The 17,879-nt window shown below is 40.4% G+C and overlaps 1 protein-coding gene across 2 annotated transcripts in view; it reads left to right on the top strand.

Annotated features, from left to right (window-relative positions):
• vps50 (VPS50 EARP/GARPII complex subunit) overlaps positions 1 to 17,879 on the top strand; it is a 100,850-nt gene that overhangs the window by 34,178 nt on the left and 48,793 nt on the right. For both annotated transcript variants that reach the window (XM_035620587.2, XM_035620586.2), the window contains exons 11-13: positions 560 to 658; positions 4,130 to 4,270; positions 10,918 to 11,050. In XM_035620587.2, coding sequence (XP_035476480.1) covers positions 560 to 658; positions 4,130 to 4,270; positions 10,918 to 11,050 — 373 coding nt within the window. The remainder of the gene's footprint in view (positions 1 to 559; positions 659 to 4,129; positions 4,271 to 10,917; positions 11,051 to 17,879) is intronic.

Here is a 17,879-nt window from a genome sequence, read left to right as displayed (position 1 = left end):
ATAGAAAACTATATACATGCCAATATTTACATGCCACACATGAAAATAGTTAAACTCTACACACAGTGGCTTTAATCAGTGCACCTTGAAGTACCCTCAGTCTCACATTATAATATAATGAGAGAAATTCACAGAGGCACTAGTTATTTTTACTTGCCTCTCCTCAAACTACTTTGGACTACTAATTACATTATGACTAGTTACAGTGTAGTTTGTCATGTCGGCTGTCGTTGGCGCAGGCGTGAGAAAAGGCGCACGGTGTTTGATCGTTTAGCCTTTGTCAGCGCTTTGCTCTTTGAGCTCAGCTTAATGTGTCAGGGTTGTTACGCATCCCTATACTTCCTAACTTCCTGCTAACCCCGTCTTTCTTACCCTCTTTCTGACCTTTGTCAAAGACTAACACACACTCATTATATATATATACATACACACAAACACACACCCACATCCTCATCCAATTACCTGCCATTGGCCTTGTGTGCTAGTTATACATATGCCCATTAATCCCTGGTCTTTACGTTTATAATCCCACCCGTCATCTTTCTATTTCTGGCTTCAGGAGCAGCTTGATGTCGCCCTGTCGAAGACCTGTAAAAACTTTGATGTTTCGCACTACACCAAGGTCCAGCTGGCTTACACGCTCCTGGGCAAGACGCAGGTCAGTGGTTGGATTTATCTATGTGATGGACTGTTTGTTGGGAGGGGATGGAAAATGTATTTTTCAATTGAAAAAAAAAAGAAGAAAGTTTGCCGTTTATCTCCCTCTCCTCAGCACTACTTCAGCAGTTTGCCCATTTGGTTGGCACAGTTGTTTCCGTACTTTCACGACCTTTTGCCACCATTTAGATTAGAAGAGTGTTTTCCACAGAGATACTGGTTAAACCATCACAGAAGATGTAAGAATCCAATTAGTTTTATTCAAGTTTCCCTTTGTCTTTGTTATTTATTTTTGCCTCAGTTGAGCGTCTTCACTCCAGTGAGTCAATTCAGGGTCTTCTTGTTGGAGCAGAGAACATTTTCGGCACTTTGAACTATCAAGGCCACAGGACATGATTCTCACCCTTTGTGAAGTTATTCCTACCTCACAACACCCACAGAAATCTCGCTCAAAAATAATCCTGAAATAAGCTCTCAAAGTATCACAACGGCACAGATAAAGTGACGAAAAACACTTGTCATAACACTGGTGGTTTCTGCTGTAGCTGTGTATTTTCCCGCGACAGGCAGGAAGACGTTGGCTGAACACCTGCCCTCTCTGTGTATCTGTCACTTGGGCTCCATTCCACATGAGTGTAGACTTACATTTGGTAAAGTTTTGCGATCATTTTATTCTGATATTACATTACAGCCTAAACATGTTGTGTAGTCAGTGTAATATCTGTGAATGAATGAATTAAATGGGGAATTTCATCCTCCACATTTCACTTGGAGCTACTAGCGTTTGAGGGGTATTTGACTGGTAACAACAAAGTCCTCCCTGGCAGGTCTCTTTGTAGCCAAAGTCCGTAGGCATCTAAATAAACGGTGAGAGCCTGAAGATAACGGCATTTCCATGATGTTCGCCATCACAAAAACTAGATGTAGGCGATCACCAGTCAAATCTAATTAAAAAGATGATGTTTAAAACATTTTTTCCCCCACGATTAATACTTTAGATAGATAGATAAATGGATGGATGTTCTTTATTGATCCAAAACTGGGAAATACCAGTGTTAAAGCAGCAGGTATCAGTGAAACAGTAACACAGCATAAGAAATATAAATGAAAATATATAAATCACAAAAAATATAAATGAATAAGGAATAAATATTAAGAATGTACATGAAATAGTGCAAGCATGTGCAATCAGTTACCAGTAATGCGCAGAAGAACATGCATTATATATTTGTGTCTCTTTTCTGTGCGAGCAACTTGAGAAAAACGGAGCACAGGAAAATACATTTTGCAGGCACAAAAAAATGAAGAGAAATGATATGCAAGCGAAACGTAATTTCCTTTAGCGGATATAAGTCTATTCTGTGCTCCATATATGTATTTGCATGTTTACCATTATCCATATTAACATGCATTAATAACCCCTCTCATGCAGTTTTGTTTATGTACACTGACACAAACTCTGGCTCTGAGACACAAATATAACGCCATATTGGCCTGCGTCAGTTTTCTGGTGCAAAAGGTGACTGGCTGTCCCCGCAATCTTTGTAATTACAGGATTCTTTAAGTGGTTTCTGTCCTCCCTTGGTAGAAACTGCAAATCAAAATGTGGGTTTTAACCACCTTGAATCAACTAGTTACTCAAAGCAAGACAGAGCCTTGGTCACACACTTAAACTTGAGAGTAGTGTTGATGTTAATAACTGTGCCGTATGCCACATGACATTAACAGCCAACCCTCGAGGTGGAGACAAGCTTGTTGAGAATGAATAATGTTTTTGTTATTGCCGTGATAATGAGCTTTTTCCGGCTCAAAAGCAAACTGAGGCTTTGTTGTTCTCTGTCTGTTGCTGTAGCCCCTGAGAGCTTGTTTTTGTTTTCACTTCCCCCTCCCCTTTTCAGTTTGTAACATTCTCTGTTAAATCCGTGTTTCCCACATTTAGCCATGTTCTTTCCCCCAATCTTGGCTTCCAATGCAGTCTTCTTCTTCTTCTTCTTCTTCTATTACTTCTCCTTCTAATTCTTCTGAGAGTTGTCTACTTTGTACATTGATTATAAGGGTGTTTTTTGGACAGACTCCCTCAGAGAGGCGAAGTAGTTGTTTAAATTACTTTTGTGGCAGTATAGATGGTGGGGGGACAAGAGTTTGAGCTCTCAGTAAGAAAATCTAATTGCACTGCAACACCCGTTACCTACGGGGCTTTTGCTCAACACTGTCCTCAATTCACTTCAAGCCTGTAGGTGGGAGCTGGAAAAACAGAAAGTGATGGTAAATGAACACAGAGCACAATGAGGGATGGGGGGTTACTGAAAACACCTGATTTTTAATGATTAATGACACAAATGACAAAGTTATAATCATAGAAATAGAAAGTCTATATTGCTGTTAATAAGATGTGATATGTTTAAAGCTCCTCTAATCAATGCTTTACACTAACAATGGTTATGATTAATGAATGACTACATGTTATGTTATTAGGGCCATTTTTAATGATGAACCCACAGAAAACCATTACCCAACTTTCAGTTTGAGGAAGCATTTTAGCCTCTTTCAGCTCATTGTTCTTGGTTTTGGTCCACAACCAGGAGACAGACAAGCAGAGCCTTAAGCCCCCTCAGGAGTTGGTGGATACTAGGGCTGCAGGGAACTCTAATTTTAATCAATCACGATTATTTTCTCCATTAATGGATTAGTTGTTTGGTCCATAAAATGTTGATCCTGTTTCCCAAAAGCCCAAGATGATGTTTTATTTTGTCCACAAACCAAAGATGATTTATTTAACTCTCATAGAGGAGAGAAGAAACCAGAAAATATGTACATTTAAGAAGCCGAAATCAGAACATTTTGACCTTTTTTATCCATAAAAAAATACTCAATCGATTATAAAAATAGGTGGTGATTAATTAGGTAGTCAATTGCTTATTAATCAATGAATCAATGAAAACTTTAGTGGAAATCATAACAGAGTCCAGAAAAGAGGGGAAAAAATAAACCAAGAAGTATTCATAACAGCTAGATGATTTTTACTATATTAATACAATTGCTATACTAAATCATATGGTTGAAACGGCTCCAGGTTTATATATGAGATCAAAAAACCCCACAATTGAACAGATCTGGGGAAAGTTAGCTATGCTGCTACACCATACATGTCACTAATATTACTTTCTATTTCGTCCTTGCTCTTATAACGTTCCACAGCAAACTGAGTCATGGAATCTGCAAACAAAATGTTTTTTTGTTTTTTTTCTTGGATGCGAACTCTTGCTGTTCCCATGGTAGACAGCTATTCTCATTTTCAATCATTCCATCCTGTGTAGCTAACATAATGTCTGCAAATAATTCAAAAACTATTGAGTGCACAGTATGTGTCTCCGAGACGTTTGGTTCGCAATATCACACATCCTCACTGGCTGATGACAGTGACATCTTGATGAAATGGTTTTACTAACCGTGCGTGTGGCTCTCGCTGCAGACCGCCATGGACCAACTGCACATGCACTTCACCCAGGCCATCCACAACACCGTGTTCCAAGTGGTGCTGGGATACGTGGAGCTGTGTGCCGGCAACGCTGACACCAAGTTCCAGAAGATGCAATACAAGGACTTGTGCACGGTAAGGAGACACACAGTGTGTGTGTGTGTGTGTGTGTGTGTGTGTGTGTGTGTGTGTGCGTGTGCGTGCGTGTGCTTGCGTGTGTCTGGGGGTGGTCAATTTCTTCCACCATTACCGATTCTGTCAGTAATTTAACAGGTTTCTGCCAGAAAATATTCAGTTCACACTTGGTTAGATTCGAGTGTGAAGACGAAACACTTCTTCAGTCAGTTAAGTGAAAACCTCAATAAAATGCACCACCACCATGGTGCTCTCTCACACACACACACACACACACACACACATACTTTCCCTCACAATCCTTCCCCTTGTTTCCTTATTGCCTCGTATTATTACCTTGAATTTAACGACAGGGGGATTCTCCAGTTTTTCATAATGGAATGAAATGAACAATGCAGCCTGGAAACCGAACCAATTCACTCTAGCAGATGGGTCAGCCACCCTCCCTCCCCAACCCTGGTTGAGCCAATCGTAACTGTCTGTCTAAAATAGGGCGGGTTTGATGCTGACATATGAGCGCCCCATGAGAGCATCGCTGAAGCATTTTCACTAACAACCGAGTACGGCTGAGGTGGAGTGGACTGTCAGCTATGGACACAATAGTAAAGGAACCAGATGCTATATTAACTGTAAAAAGGCAAGGCAAACTAATTTGTATATAGCGCATTGTCATACACAGAGGTGATTCTATGAGCTCCACAGAAATAAAAGGAAATATAGAAAAAAATGTAGGTAAGAAGATGAGAAAAACATAAAAGGGTCAAACACAAATAACATTAAAATGTTTTTCACTACGTCACGTGTTTTGATGATAACCCCTTGGAAAATTAAAAATAAACTGAGGAGGTTCTGTTGATGCCTGGCTTATATAGATGGGTAGTGGAGAGCGTGGTTGAGACAAAGGGGGAAAAAAGTACCTACTCTAGTGAGAAGCATACTATACTGTTGGTATAACATAAATCACATCTGCATTGCCCAGTGAGCCATAACTTGCTCAATTCATCATGAACTTGCTGGGAGTGGATTTTCCACCCCCAATGACTGTGTTACAGTCTGAACTGCAGTGTGGAAGGCTTTGTCGTAGTGAAGGTGGAGGTTATCCAAGCCTGATCTGAGAGTACAGTTTGTTTCCTTAAAGTCTCTCCCGATATCTCAGCTGTCATATTTTTCTCCCTGACCCGTTTTGCTTCATGTTTGGCCCTGCTCTTTACCTCTTACCTTTGTGCTACAGTACGTCTCCGCTCTTCAGTCCTCATCTCTTCTTCCCTTGCTTCTTTTTCTTGTTTTATGCATGTTTTATTACCCTCTTTTGCAGGAAAATTTTTCGGTGCATAAATGCAAAGGTGCCTTTTTTTTGTCTGAACCCATGTTGTAGATCCAGAGGCGTCAGTGCAGGCTTTCATTCAAGCTGGCTGAAAGGATGTCCAGGAGTTCTGTAGCAGATCAAATAATCAGTTTGCTTGTCATTTCAGTATAGATTTGAGGCTAAATATGACAAATTGTGTGGTGGTGAAAATGTTAATTATTTCTCTATTGTAGTTTTAAGAGAAGATTTTTTCTCTTGAGAAACTTGAGCTTAAGAGAACAGCTTTAGGTGTTACGCTATTAGTGCAAGTATTGTGTAATCCCTTATTTCCTAGATAATATCTGAGCCATAAGCGGGTGCCTGACAGCTGTTAATATCACTATATATACAGTATATACATACAATATATATATATATATATATATATATATATATATATATATATATATATATATATATATATATATAAAACAGACTCATTGATTTTAGATAATCTCAGTCAAAACTTTGGATCAAATGTGGTGGGAAAAATATCAAATGCATGGTGAATCTTCCTTTCACATAGAAATCTGCAGCATTTACACAGATTTTTAATTTACATCGTGGACTGCCTACGACCTATCGGCCAATTAAGATGACATTCGCCATTGTCATATTCCTGTTTCAGCACAATGTTTCTCAAATACACACACACACACACACACACACACACACACTGCACAAACAGCAGAGAAGAGAGGCTGCGTTGGACACTGTTTACCGGGTGGAGTAAAGATAACTGGATTGGACAACAACTAAGCTTATGATAAAAAAGTAAAAGGTCAACAATGAGGCAGTTTATCAAACCACTTGTTAGAAATCATGTAGAAAAACAATATTTACAGCCTTTGCTCTCACTCGGAGGCATGTTCTACAAAACCACAGCTGGCTGGTTAAACTAATAGCCAATTGTGATGGAGAAGCTGAAACGAAGGCTTTCTGTCATTCTGGCTGTCAGCCCGTCCATCCAAGTGATAATCTTAGTTGACTTACTGGAAATCTGTTCTATAGATCCCTGAAATACAGCGTGCATATCTGTGCATTAGTTACAGACACATCTATCCTAATGTTTACTTGGGGTTGATAGATACCCTGTCAGCATGCAGTGTTGCCTGGATGATCCCCATCATACCACGAACACGGATGTATACTGTACCACCACTCTCACATACTTTAGATAGATGGGATGTGTCGTCACACTCAGCTGTGTGATGGTAATTGATGGGGCAACACACAGCCTGTCAGTTGTAACTTTTGCGGGAAGATCGATTGTTGTTGTTACTTCTGCTCTTACTTTGTGTGCCTGCCTTTAGGATGGAGAGCTCACCGTAGTGCCCATGCATAGTAAATGTCTATACATCTTATGTGGTGCACACTGGACTTGAAGAGGTGCTAAAAAGATGGAGATGAGCATGAAAAACCCTTTCTGAGATTCCTGAGTGTTTGAAATGCCCTCCACTGAGGAATGTATGTGATTGGAAAAATAGTACCTGTGACAAATTATATTTTAAATCAGTAGTCCAGCTGGGGAAATCAGCTAAGCAATGCGCACTGCTCTCCCAACAAATGTTGTTGATTTGAGTTCTTTCTTGAACAAGGCATCGAATCCTCACCCGTTCCCGTGGAGGTGGCAGAGCGGTACGACTCGTAAACTTATTTAGTTGTTGTTTCCCTGATGAATAAAGGTTATGCTAATTTTGGAGACACTTTAAACCCTCTGAACTTAGTTATGCAACTTAAAATTCAAGGGTGAGGGGAACACTCGGAAAGGTCAGTTCGGATTGTGAAAGGGTCTTATTAATTTTACATCAACATCTCATCATTATTGGCGAGCCTCACTCCTTGTCGATGCCCGGGGTCTGTCTGATATTTCTCCTCATGGAAAAAGGACAGTTCACTCCCAGAATCGCGGGAGAGGAGGTGACCGACCGCGACGGCCGGACCATACGCTGCACTGCATGCCAACACTGCAGTCATTCATTTAACTGGGTTGTAATGAACTTTGTTGTCTGTACAAACTGTCAGTGAGACTTAACCTTTTTACAATTTTTTTCTCCTCCAATGTTGAAAAGCCATTAGCTGCATTGATGATAGAGAAGTCACCCTGATGATGATATCAAACCAACGCTCATCAGTAACCCACAGTGATTCCTCCCACTCTCCATTGTGCAGCATTCCATTATTTTGATATAGGCTGACCTTTAGTGCTGCTGTACGATCCTTGTATATCTGAAGGACGGACCATTTTGCGAGACTGTGGATGCAGATTGTTGCTTTTTTTATGTTAAGCAGTGTCATGGCCTCACCTTTTTTTTTCTTTTTTTTCTACTGTTGCAATTATTGCCGAACTGTTGTTTAACACGAAAAGTGTTTTTTTTCTTGTCACTCCAAAGGAATAATATGTGTGATTTTTGATGTAAAATAGTATATATAGTGTAGACACACTGTAGTAGCCTATATAGAACGCACACTTAAGGGCATATATCGCCCCTCCGATGCTCTTCATTTGTCCTTTTGGTAATGAAAGTGAATCAGCTAAATCGAGGACACCTGCACTGTCTTGCTCATCTCTTTTATGTGTGGCATTTGTCTCATGCATGCTCCTCCACGCGCCCACTCACAATTGAAAAAAAACCCACTCGGTGCTTTGACTTTTCAGAAGCTTTCCTGACACAGCTTGGCATAATGATAGGTAACTATATTCCGAAAACCAAATGGCTGTGGTACAATACACCCCGAGCTCGCCACCCATCAAGCTGTCATCATTGGTTCCAGTAAAAAAAGAAAAAACAACCAGGTCTGCAGTTGTGACCTTGAACCCACTTATGTCAGTTGTAGCGTATAACACACACAAACACACACACAGACAAACACACACACACACACACACACACACACACACACACACACACACACACACACACACACACACACACACACACGCTCACACACGCTCACACACAAACAAACATCAAAATGGTAAGACAGCTGTTCTGTGCAGGCTTACCTGAGTTTAATTCTCGTCGAACCTGCTGAAGGTCTTTACGCACGCACACGAACACGCACGCTCGCACCTCTTGCCCCCCACACCCACTCCTCTCACTCCGGTTGCTTGGCAACGTGCTGCTGTGATATGGTTGACTGGTGGAGAACAGGGAATGTCACACGTAAGCCTGGTGTTAACAGAACGGCTCATTAGCTCACCTATCTGACCGCTGCTTGTCAAGCCTGTTTGCTCCGGTGCAAATTACTATCTTTCACTGTGCATGGAAATTATAACGACTGTTTTACTGCACAGTTCTTTTGGACTGTTTGGTCAGTGAACAGCTGTATTGATTCAATTTAGCGCCGCTTTACTTAACAAACTACAACTAGAAAACAAGAGATTTATTAGTTTGTACTTTGGCTGCAGTGAATGATAAACCTGATGATGCTCCATAAGGATTTATCAAGATTATCTTTTCCTATTATCTTGAGGAAAACGGTATTTGACACATTTGATGTCTTAATGTTTAAATTTTGTTACATTTCAAGTTGTCTGCTTAGATCTGATCACAAAGTTGTATAGGACCAAACCAACAGAGGGTAAAATAAAGGTGATTTGCAAAAACGATGCTGGTTTATCCTTTGTTTGTGGGGTTGATGGCTCAAAACAGTGCTTATACTCCCTGCCATTGCCAGGTAATGACATTTTCCCATAGTCAGTGAAGCTCACAGACTTTTTTTTTTTTAATGGTAGAGTTGTAAAGGTTTATTTGTTCGGTTGTTGAGTGTGGCAATGAGTTGCCCAAATGTGTGATAACAGAAACATTCTCAGTCAGAAAACGGTGATTAATGTCCATGGCAGCAAGGCATTAACCTTTCGAGTTTGATTTCAGTCAAAACAAGTTCAAATGAGGATTTATTACACTGGTAAGAGCATAATTGACTGTCATCATTGGATGTCTTGCAGGGAATGTGGTGTATTAATGTGCTATTGAGAATGGACTGCCGTCTATTTAAGAGTGAAATATGCATAGAAGCGCCATCCAATATTCTGAGCTTTAATACCACACGTTATTTAACTAAGGGATATTCTGTTGTGTGATGTTGTTGACTGATGGAATTAATATCGTTTCACTCTCACAGAACCAAATCATCTCTAACAATAATGGATCAGCGTCTATTGTGCAGTTCAGATGCCTCAGGCAACAGCTCTGTCATTAACAGCAGCTCCTGAAATTCTCCTGTAGTCGTGGTTTGTCTCATCTCGGATGTGCCAGAGGAAAAAGCCGGAAGAAGGTGTGGCACTTACTTCATGTTGGTCTTTGCGCAGCTGGGGTCTTAATGCCAATGCGCCACTCTCTCACTCTCAGCAACCACCCAAGTGTCTGGCCTGCGGTGTGTAATTTGTGTAAAGGTTGCGGGGTTCAACAAACACTTTTTCATTATCGCGGGTTTAAACAAAGTGTAGTGCGCCCGTCTCATCTGGCAGTGATTGATGTGTCTCTGAACACGCTGAGTTGTTCTGCAGAGCCTTGAACTGTGGCAGTGGCGAGTATTTTGCCAGCTGCACTTCTCTCAGGCGGGCCAAATTTTAAGTCCGTCTGGCCTCCTAAGAGCTCAGAATCAGACGTGCATAACAGTGTGCATTATCCTTTGAGCAGTTTGAGCACAAGGGGTTGTGGTCACTCCATGGATAAAGTGACATCGTCGTTGCCGTTGTAGTTGGGTTGAAAATTATTAATTTATCATAAAGAAATGTGAATTCTCTTGAAACTCATTATCACAAAAGATCATTTTATTCTGGCATAATTCTTCTTCTTTTTGTAAGTTGCCTCTTTACGAAAGCAGTGACTGAACTCAGGGCCTGGGAATATGAAGATATTCTGAGATATTTTTTAAATCTATGGCGTGTATTAGTGAGGCCCCGGCTTAATGACATCCATATTTTAATCTGCTCCTACATTAATTAGCTCTTACATAAGATGAAAGCATTTCTCACGATGCAGAAAATGGATGTTTTTCAACACAGTGTCCTTGGATGATGAGTATAAGTGAGATTTAATTAGGTGTAATGTAGTGGGCAGCTGATCAATTTATTTTTTGTCTAAGACTCTTCCTGAAGCTTGTAATTTATTTCAAAGTAGTCCAGCACTGTGTTCATGACTCCAAAATTATCCATTTTTACTTTAGGTTAATGGAATACTGTAGAAAGGACGTGTTAAGGTCATATGACTCATGAAATACATTCCTACAGACTTTCTCAGGCCTTTGAACAAAACACTAGTGACCCATGTCTTCATCACTTCTTTGTTTGCAGCATATCACCCTGGACAGCTACATCCCCTGCCTGACCGATCTGTGCAAGGCATTGTGGGAGGTGATGCTGAGCTACCACTGCACCATGCAGTGGCACGAGGAGCACGACAAGCAGGAGTCTGCACCCACTCCAGGTAAGGAGAATTCATTCATGCGCAGCAGCACTACTGTGTTTGTTCCCAAGCAGTGGGAGGTGTAGTGTCTCTTCCTGTAAAAGCATCTTATCAGGGGGTAATTACAGAGACACTTAGGAGAGCGCACACCTCCGCCAAGGCCAAACAATCCTGAAAGTCTTTCTTTTTTTCTCTTTTTTTGTACATAAGATCCAGTCATTATTTCCAGAGAAATTGGGGGGCGGGGGGATTCATCCCAAAATGTTATGGGTTCTTCCCTCGCCCAACAAATTTGTTGCAAATCACTTGTGTTCTTTTTTCTGTTGAAAAATAAACAAACACACCAGGAAACATACCAACTCGCTCGCTGTGAATTTTCATTTAGACTTCCTCATAACACACCAGATCTGCTCCTCGTGCCGTGAGCTTAAGAAGTAATTGACAGTTGCAGTCTACGATGACTCGTTGAAAATGGGGTCAGCTTTCTCCACACTCTCAGGAGTGCCACTCTTTCCTTGCTGTTTCATTTCAATATACAGTAAGATTATCTGCTTTATGGCTCACCTCGGTTTATGAAAAAGAGATGAGGGAATTGAATCTGTGCCGGTGCTTCGGTGCAGTGCAGAGTAGTGGTAGTCGTACGTTGACATATTTTGCAGCTTTCAGCGTGCAGGTCGTTTAGTTAGTCAAAAGCAGAATAATCTGTACAAACGCCTTTCAGCAGCAGCACAGAGAGGTGCATTTCATGTTTACAGCTCTTACACTGATGTAAGAGCTGTAAGTATTTTGTAGGTTTTAAATTTCCGCAGCGTTATATCATCTAAATTGGGTTAGCAGTCTGTCCTAATTATATGAATATAAATTATATGTACACATTATTGAATTTACATTGCAGGATTAGTACGACCCTGGGTAAATATATGCACCGTTGATGAAACATGAATGATGCTTTTTCTTTGCTTATGGAAATGTGTCATGTGTGACTTTGAGTTTGTTCTGTTGCCATGATAATAAACCCAGGGCTTTCCGATCCAGCGGTTTATAATGAATAATTTGGCACAAACAGTGAACAATGGGATTAAAGTCAAATGAGGTCTTCTTTCACTCATATAAAGCTATTTTTATTGTGTTCAGGGACCCATTTTTTGACTTCCACTCTCATCTAGACCTGTTTGAATTGTTTTTGTGCATTTTGTGACACAAACTCCAAGTGCACTCAAGTAACAGTTCCTTAACAGCAGCAATGCGACAGTACACCACATCAGTACAAACCCAAAGCTTATGTCTGGATGAACAAGGAGAGTCCATCAAGCCTCCAGTCTGCCGCCAAATGTGGAAACTGCTTCTCAGGAAGCTCTGTTGTCAAGGCAAAACACACTTTGTGGTTTAGCAGTAAGCTCCACTAGATGTTGAATTGCTCAACGGTATAATAAAAGAAGTAATGCTGGATTTTTCCACCTTGTCACTGTTTTGATCATTGGTCTTACCACAGACGGTGTAAGATGTCCACTGCAAACGGAGAACTGTCATATTAGCTTGCGCCTTCCTATAGCAGTAATTATGAAAATAGCTTATTACAATTTCACTTCCTGTACTGGATTCATTAAGTGAATGGATGAGGTTTCAAGAAGATCCCGAATGTTTGGTGACAGTATCGTCCCTTCAGGGGAAAGGACACACCACATTTCCTCTCATGCGGCCCATCTATTATCTCACTATTTGATGGGCTGTCACCCCTGTGTAAAGGTGTCCCCGACCCTGGCTTTCACCTTTCTCTCTTTATGCGCGTGTTCCATCAGAGTAGTGATTTACTGTAAAAGCTTTGTCTTATTTGTCGAAGATAATTTTTTGCTGTGACAGTGACCTCAATCTCACACCAGAGGCCATCAGAGTCTAAACAGTCACACCTACTGAAGATCACTGTCACCCCCCTCTTTCTTTCACACACACACACACACACACACACACACACACACCTACCTCCTCATTAACAAAGCAAAAAGAGCCTCCCGTTGAACTTAGGGCTGCGGACACTTGATATATTGAAGTGGTCGGAGTAATGCCGTGTCCCTGTAATCAATCTGGCCACTTGATGAAAGGAAAGGTGGTTTCAAGAAGTGAAATTGACCAGGGTCATATCCCTAGCTGACAAAAAGGATTTGCTGCTGAAGCACACACACCCTGTCATGTTCGATCAGCACCGACGGCCGTCAGGCACAGGGGTCGCTCCTCGTGTATGAGAAAGCACTTGACTTGTGTGAGGGTAAATAACCATGACCAGTTTGTGAATCTGTTACATGTTCATGCAGAGCAGGGCCATGAAACATGCAGACTAATATTGGAGTGTTTCGAGGCCGTCCTCTCTGTTATGATAAAGAAAACCATTAGTTTTCAGCACTCAGGCTGAGAATTGGCCTACACACCTCATTAGTGTTCAGTAGTAACATACCAAATCAACTAAACTGCTACCTGCTACGTGAATTAACCTCTCCCAGCACATACTGCAATTTGTTTTATTTTTGATTGATCCATTTCCTTATATTTATTTTATTCATACTGTTCACACATCCCTTCTGTTGAGTCAGCATGTCATTCCAATTTTAACTAATTGCTCTTTCAGGTTTCTCAACCTGCCTATAGATCATGTTTATACAGTAACCGACATTCAAATACAGTACATCTCTTTTAAAGGAGTTTCAGATGGGACCTTGGATATTCAGTATTATACACATATATAGTGACCAAACCATAAACTGTATATATAAACATGGATGTAGACACAGGGTTGGGGAAGTAAAGCCATTGTGGAAGTGCCTAAAATCTGATTTCGCTCGAAATGACCAGAAGAGGGCGCCTCCGCTGGTTTCTATAGAAGTGTGACTGTACTTCTTACATTTTCCTTAGGAGTTTATGTTCTCAAGCTCTGGTCCTGGTCAAAATGCTAAACTCAAGGCTTCAAAACGGCAGCTCACAAACCAATGGGTGATGTCACGTTTGGGTTGCACAAACCTTTCAACATATCAAGGTGTGTTTATATGAATGAAAACAACATCATTATATATGCTCCGACTGCAACAAATCATCACTGAATTAATTAATAACAAACTTACATTTCACCTTCACATGGTGTCAAGTGTGATGGCATGTAATGCTCTGGAATTAGGTGGTGCAGTGACACAGGCCAGTAATGCCTTTCTTTGCGGAGCTGGTTTCTAACAAAACTTTTTTTTACAGTTGACCATTTACAGTGATGAACCAGGCCAATAGAGTGTGAGGAAGGTTCCTCTACTTCCATTTAGAATCTGTTGTTATAATATTCAGAAACCACAAGCCGTCCTCTGACTTTTCTTTTCCTAAACTTTTACAGATTTATGCTAAGTCATGCACAGGCTGCTGGTGTATGAGTCATAGTTTGAAATCGGTGGGGAGCTAGGGCCCCTGTAGGTGTTTGTCGTGAGTCATCAAGAACTCCGTTACCCACAAAGCCACCAGAGGTCAAACATTTGCTACCACCTACAGGTTGGCAAAGGGTGCTTTTCCCTATCATTTATCCTTTCCTCCCTCTCTGTTTTAACACTTTTTAATAACCATTATTAAGGCTGTCGAAGTGGTTAACCTGGGAAAGCTGACTTCACCCTCACCGGGTCAACAGTGGGAAACGGCAGTGACACAAACTGCATTTACATCATAATGGGAAATTAATGGGGATATAGTTGTTGATGAAAAAGTAAAACAATATTATTTTTTTACGGAAATGTAATGTTAAACATCAATATACTCTGTGTATATATATAGTTGGATTCAGGCTGCCTGTACATACATTTAAGTTCAAGACTCTCTATCCGATGGTTGTGAATTCAAGATTATATATATATAAATATTATCTACATTATAGACATATTTTTAGATTCAGTGCACTGTGGACAGTCCAATATTATTTATGTCCAATGTCCATTGCAGACAAACATATCTGCTTATAGATATAATAGAAAATACACTCTTTATAACTCCAAAACTTACCTGAGAATCATCACATTTTAAATTTTTCATAATGAGTTATTCAGTTACTTTACTTTTCTAAAAGTTTTTTTTTTCCCACACCACTCAGTCTCACTACTGTCCTTGTGCTCATCAAATGAAACATCACAATGACTCCCCCCGCCTATTGTACTTTTGTCCTTTCCGGGTATAACTCAGTTGTTTTCAACAGTTCTGTTCCTATTAATGATTCACATAACAACCAATGTGATATAGTCCTTGAGAACAGTGTTTGAAATCTACCAATTTAGGGTATTCATTATCATATTAAACACCAGGCCAATGTCATCATGAAAAATCATGAATAGTTGTGGCTCTAACATGACAGTAGTGTAATAGGGAGGAGTTGAATTTAAAATACATAATTATTCACTTGCAGTAAATAGAGAAATCTTAGAAGAACATATATTTCATAAAAATTAGAGCAGTAAAGGAAAAGCTTGAGGTGTATCACTGTCACATGCATGAGTGTAATGATGGCAATCAGTTGGTACGAGGAGAAGATAATCATCCATGATAGCTGGGTGCAGAGGTGTTCTTGCTAGCCAAAATTTAAATTTGATGAGATCTACTGTTATGAAATTGGTATCTTCTTCTCCAACAAATAATCTTGCTGGTCTGATTGGCCAGTTGGCCCAGTCTGCTGTGATTGGTCAACCGACGTGTAGGAAATGTAATCCCCTTTCACCAGAGAAGTGTAGATTATCAGATTGCAGGCGGGGTTACCCCAAAAGAGTCCAACTGTGACATCAGACTGGGAGAGAAATCTGAGCCAGATGTTCAGAGCTTCCGGATGTAGGGTTTAGCCAGCTCACAAAAAATGACAGGGTGGTCTTTTTTCACAGTTTGTGTTCTGGCAGGCTCCACAGATACACACAGCTATGTGCACAAACACTGAAAAGTGTTTTTTGCATAATATGTCACCTCTAATGAATCGGTGTTAGAAAAGCTGTTTTTTACTCATGTTTCTGATCATGACACATTGTTCACAACTAACAGTTTAACTGGGTGTGTCTGGGAATGGCAACACAGCTTGTATTTAGCCTTAAAGATTAGTTTAAAAAAAAAAAAAATGGTACCAGTTCGATTATTTGATTTGTACATACACAGATAATAAAGATTGATGTGGTAAAGGAAACGCATGCTTTAACTCCTCTTTTTCCATTTGTTTTAATTAAATACAACGTTTGTACTTAATTGAGTTCTTGTTAAGCATCTGTTCCTCTTGAAACAATCCAGGGCAAGAGCTTAACCCTTAATAATGTTTAAGGGAAACACATTGGTCCGATCTACTGCAACTTGACTTGAATTCCTCTTGGAGATTTTCTCTCCTTTGGTGTACTGGGCCTTCTGTCAAAATCCATGGTGAGGCTGAGTAGATCCATTGTGCTGCTAATTGTATGCTTCAGAGTATGATTAACACATGTCCAGTGGGTAAAGTGCTGTTATGCCTGCAGACTGATAAAAAGGAAGTAGTGGGAGTGGTGTAGGAAAACCTTTTAAGGTCTGCATAGGACAGGGTTTTGCTTTTTCTCAGAGAGAAATGTTGATCATTAGTTATGGTGAATTTATCACCATAGCCTTTTTTCAGACATGAACTGGAAAATTGAGTCCAGACTTCAGTGCATGTCTGAAAGCAGCTCGATATAGCACTGCATTTCTAAAATCCTATCACAAAAGTCAATCAAAGGAGACATTACGCTTTTTTCAGTTTTTCCCTTTCCTCTACTGTGGAATACAGACTTTTTGCGTATTTGCACTGGACATCAGTTCCATCTGTTTTCAGTGTCTGTGTGGCATAAAATGGATTTAACGGCACAGTTCAGATGTTGGATAAGATAAGATAATTGTCCTTTATTCGTCTCGCAACGGGGAAATTTGGGTGTTACAGCAGCAAAGTGGACAGCAGAATAAAGAAAAACAAAACAAAGCAATAGGTCCTGTAATATGAGCACGGCAGGAATCCTTTGTTTTATAGGTCAAGAACATCATGGTCACATACTTACTGAGTAATTGATGTCATTGTTTAGTCCCGGGGTTACCCTTTCATGTATCTGTCATAACCAAACACCTCTTTGTTTCTTACATGTATGACATTCATTTTAAACAGCTCATGTAGGTGGGGGAAAGAGGTCTCATAGGAGTGAGTCCAGTCTGTATTTCCATAAAAGAATACCTGCACATACTCAAAGGTTTCTGGGCCGTTTAGATTAACCCAGGTTCATTGACCCCCCCCCCCCCCCCCCCAATCATATTCACATGATTCGATTTTTTTAATGATATGCTTTCTGCAGCGGCGGGCCATTATGAAAACACCCCCACTGCCACCAAACGACAATGGATATTTATCCTCCTGCTCGGCTGAAAAATGCCTCTCCCAGCAGGTTTGGAGTACAGTTCCTCTGTTTTGACTACAGCTTGGAGACGTTTGAGTCAAGCAAAGTTGAATTATGTGTTTGTCTTTCAGTCCTTCGACCATCTCACAGTTACAGAATAAGAAAAACACGACTCATGATTCATGCCTGTCGCCCTTGTTTTCTCTGACTAATGTATCTAACGTCATCTGGTTTAATAGTTAATGAAGGACAGAGTGATCCCAATCACAAGATCAGCACGTATTCTGTTGATGACGGGGAAGTATTGGAAATTCTTGCGTCTTGAATGTCTTTCTCATCAATAACCTGTGACCCTTCAATTGATTGGTGCACATGGAGATGGACTTACCATGTTTAGTTTGCCTGAAAAGATGCGTCCTTGTCCAATCCTTGAAGAATGATTGTTTTTTTAAACCAGAAGTAAAGAAAGAACTTTA

This window comes from Scophthalmus maximus, chromosome 22 (assembly GCF_022379125.1).
Source record: "Scophthalmus maximus strain ysfricsl-2021 chromosome 22, ASM2237912v1, whole genome shotgun sequence".
NCBI classification, from domain to species: Eukaryota; Metazoa; Chordata; class Actinopteri; order Pleuronectiformes; family Scophthalmidae; genus Scophthalmus; species Scophthalmus maximus.
This window is presented reverse-complemented; position numbering and strand designations above follow the sequence as displayed.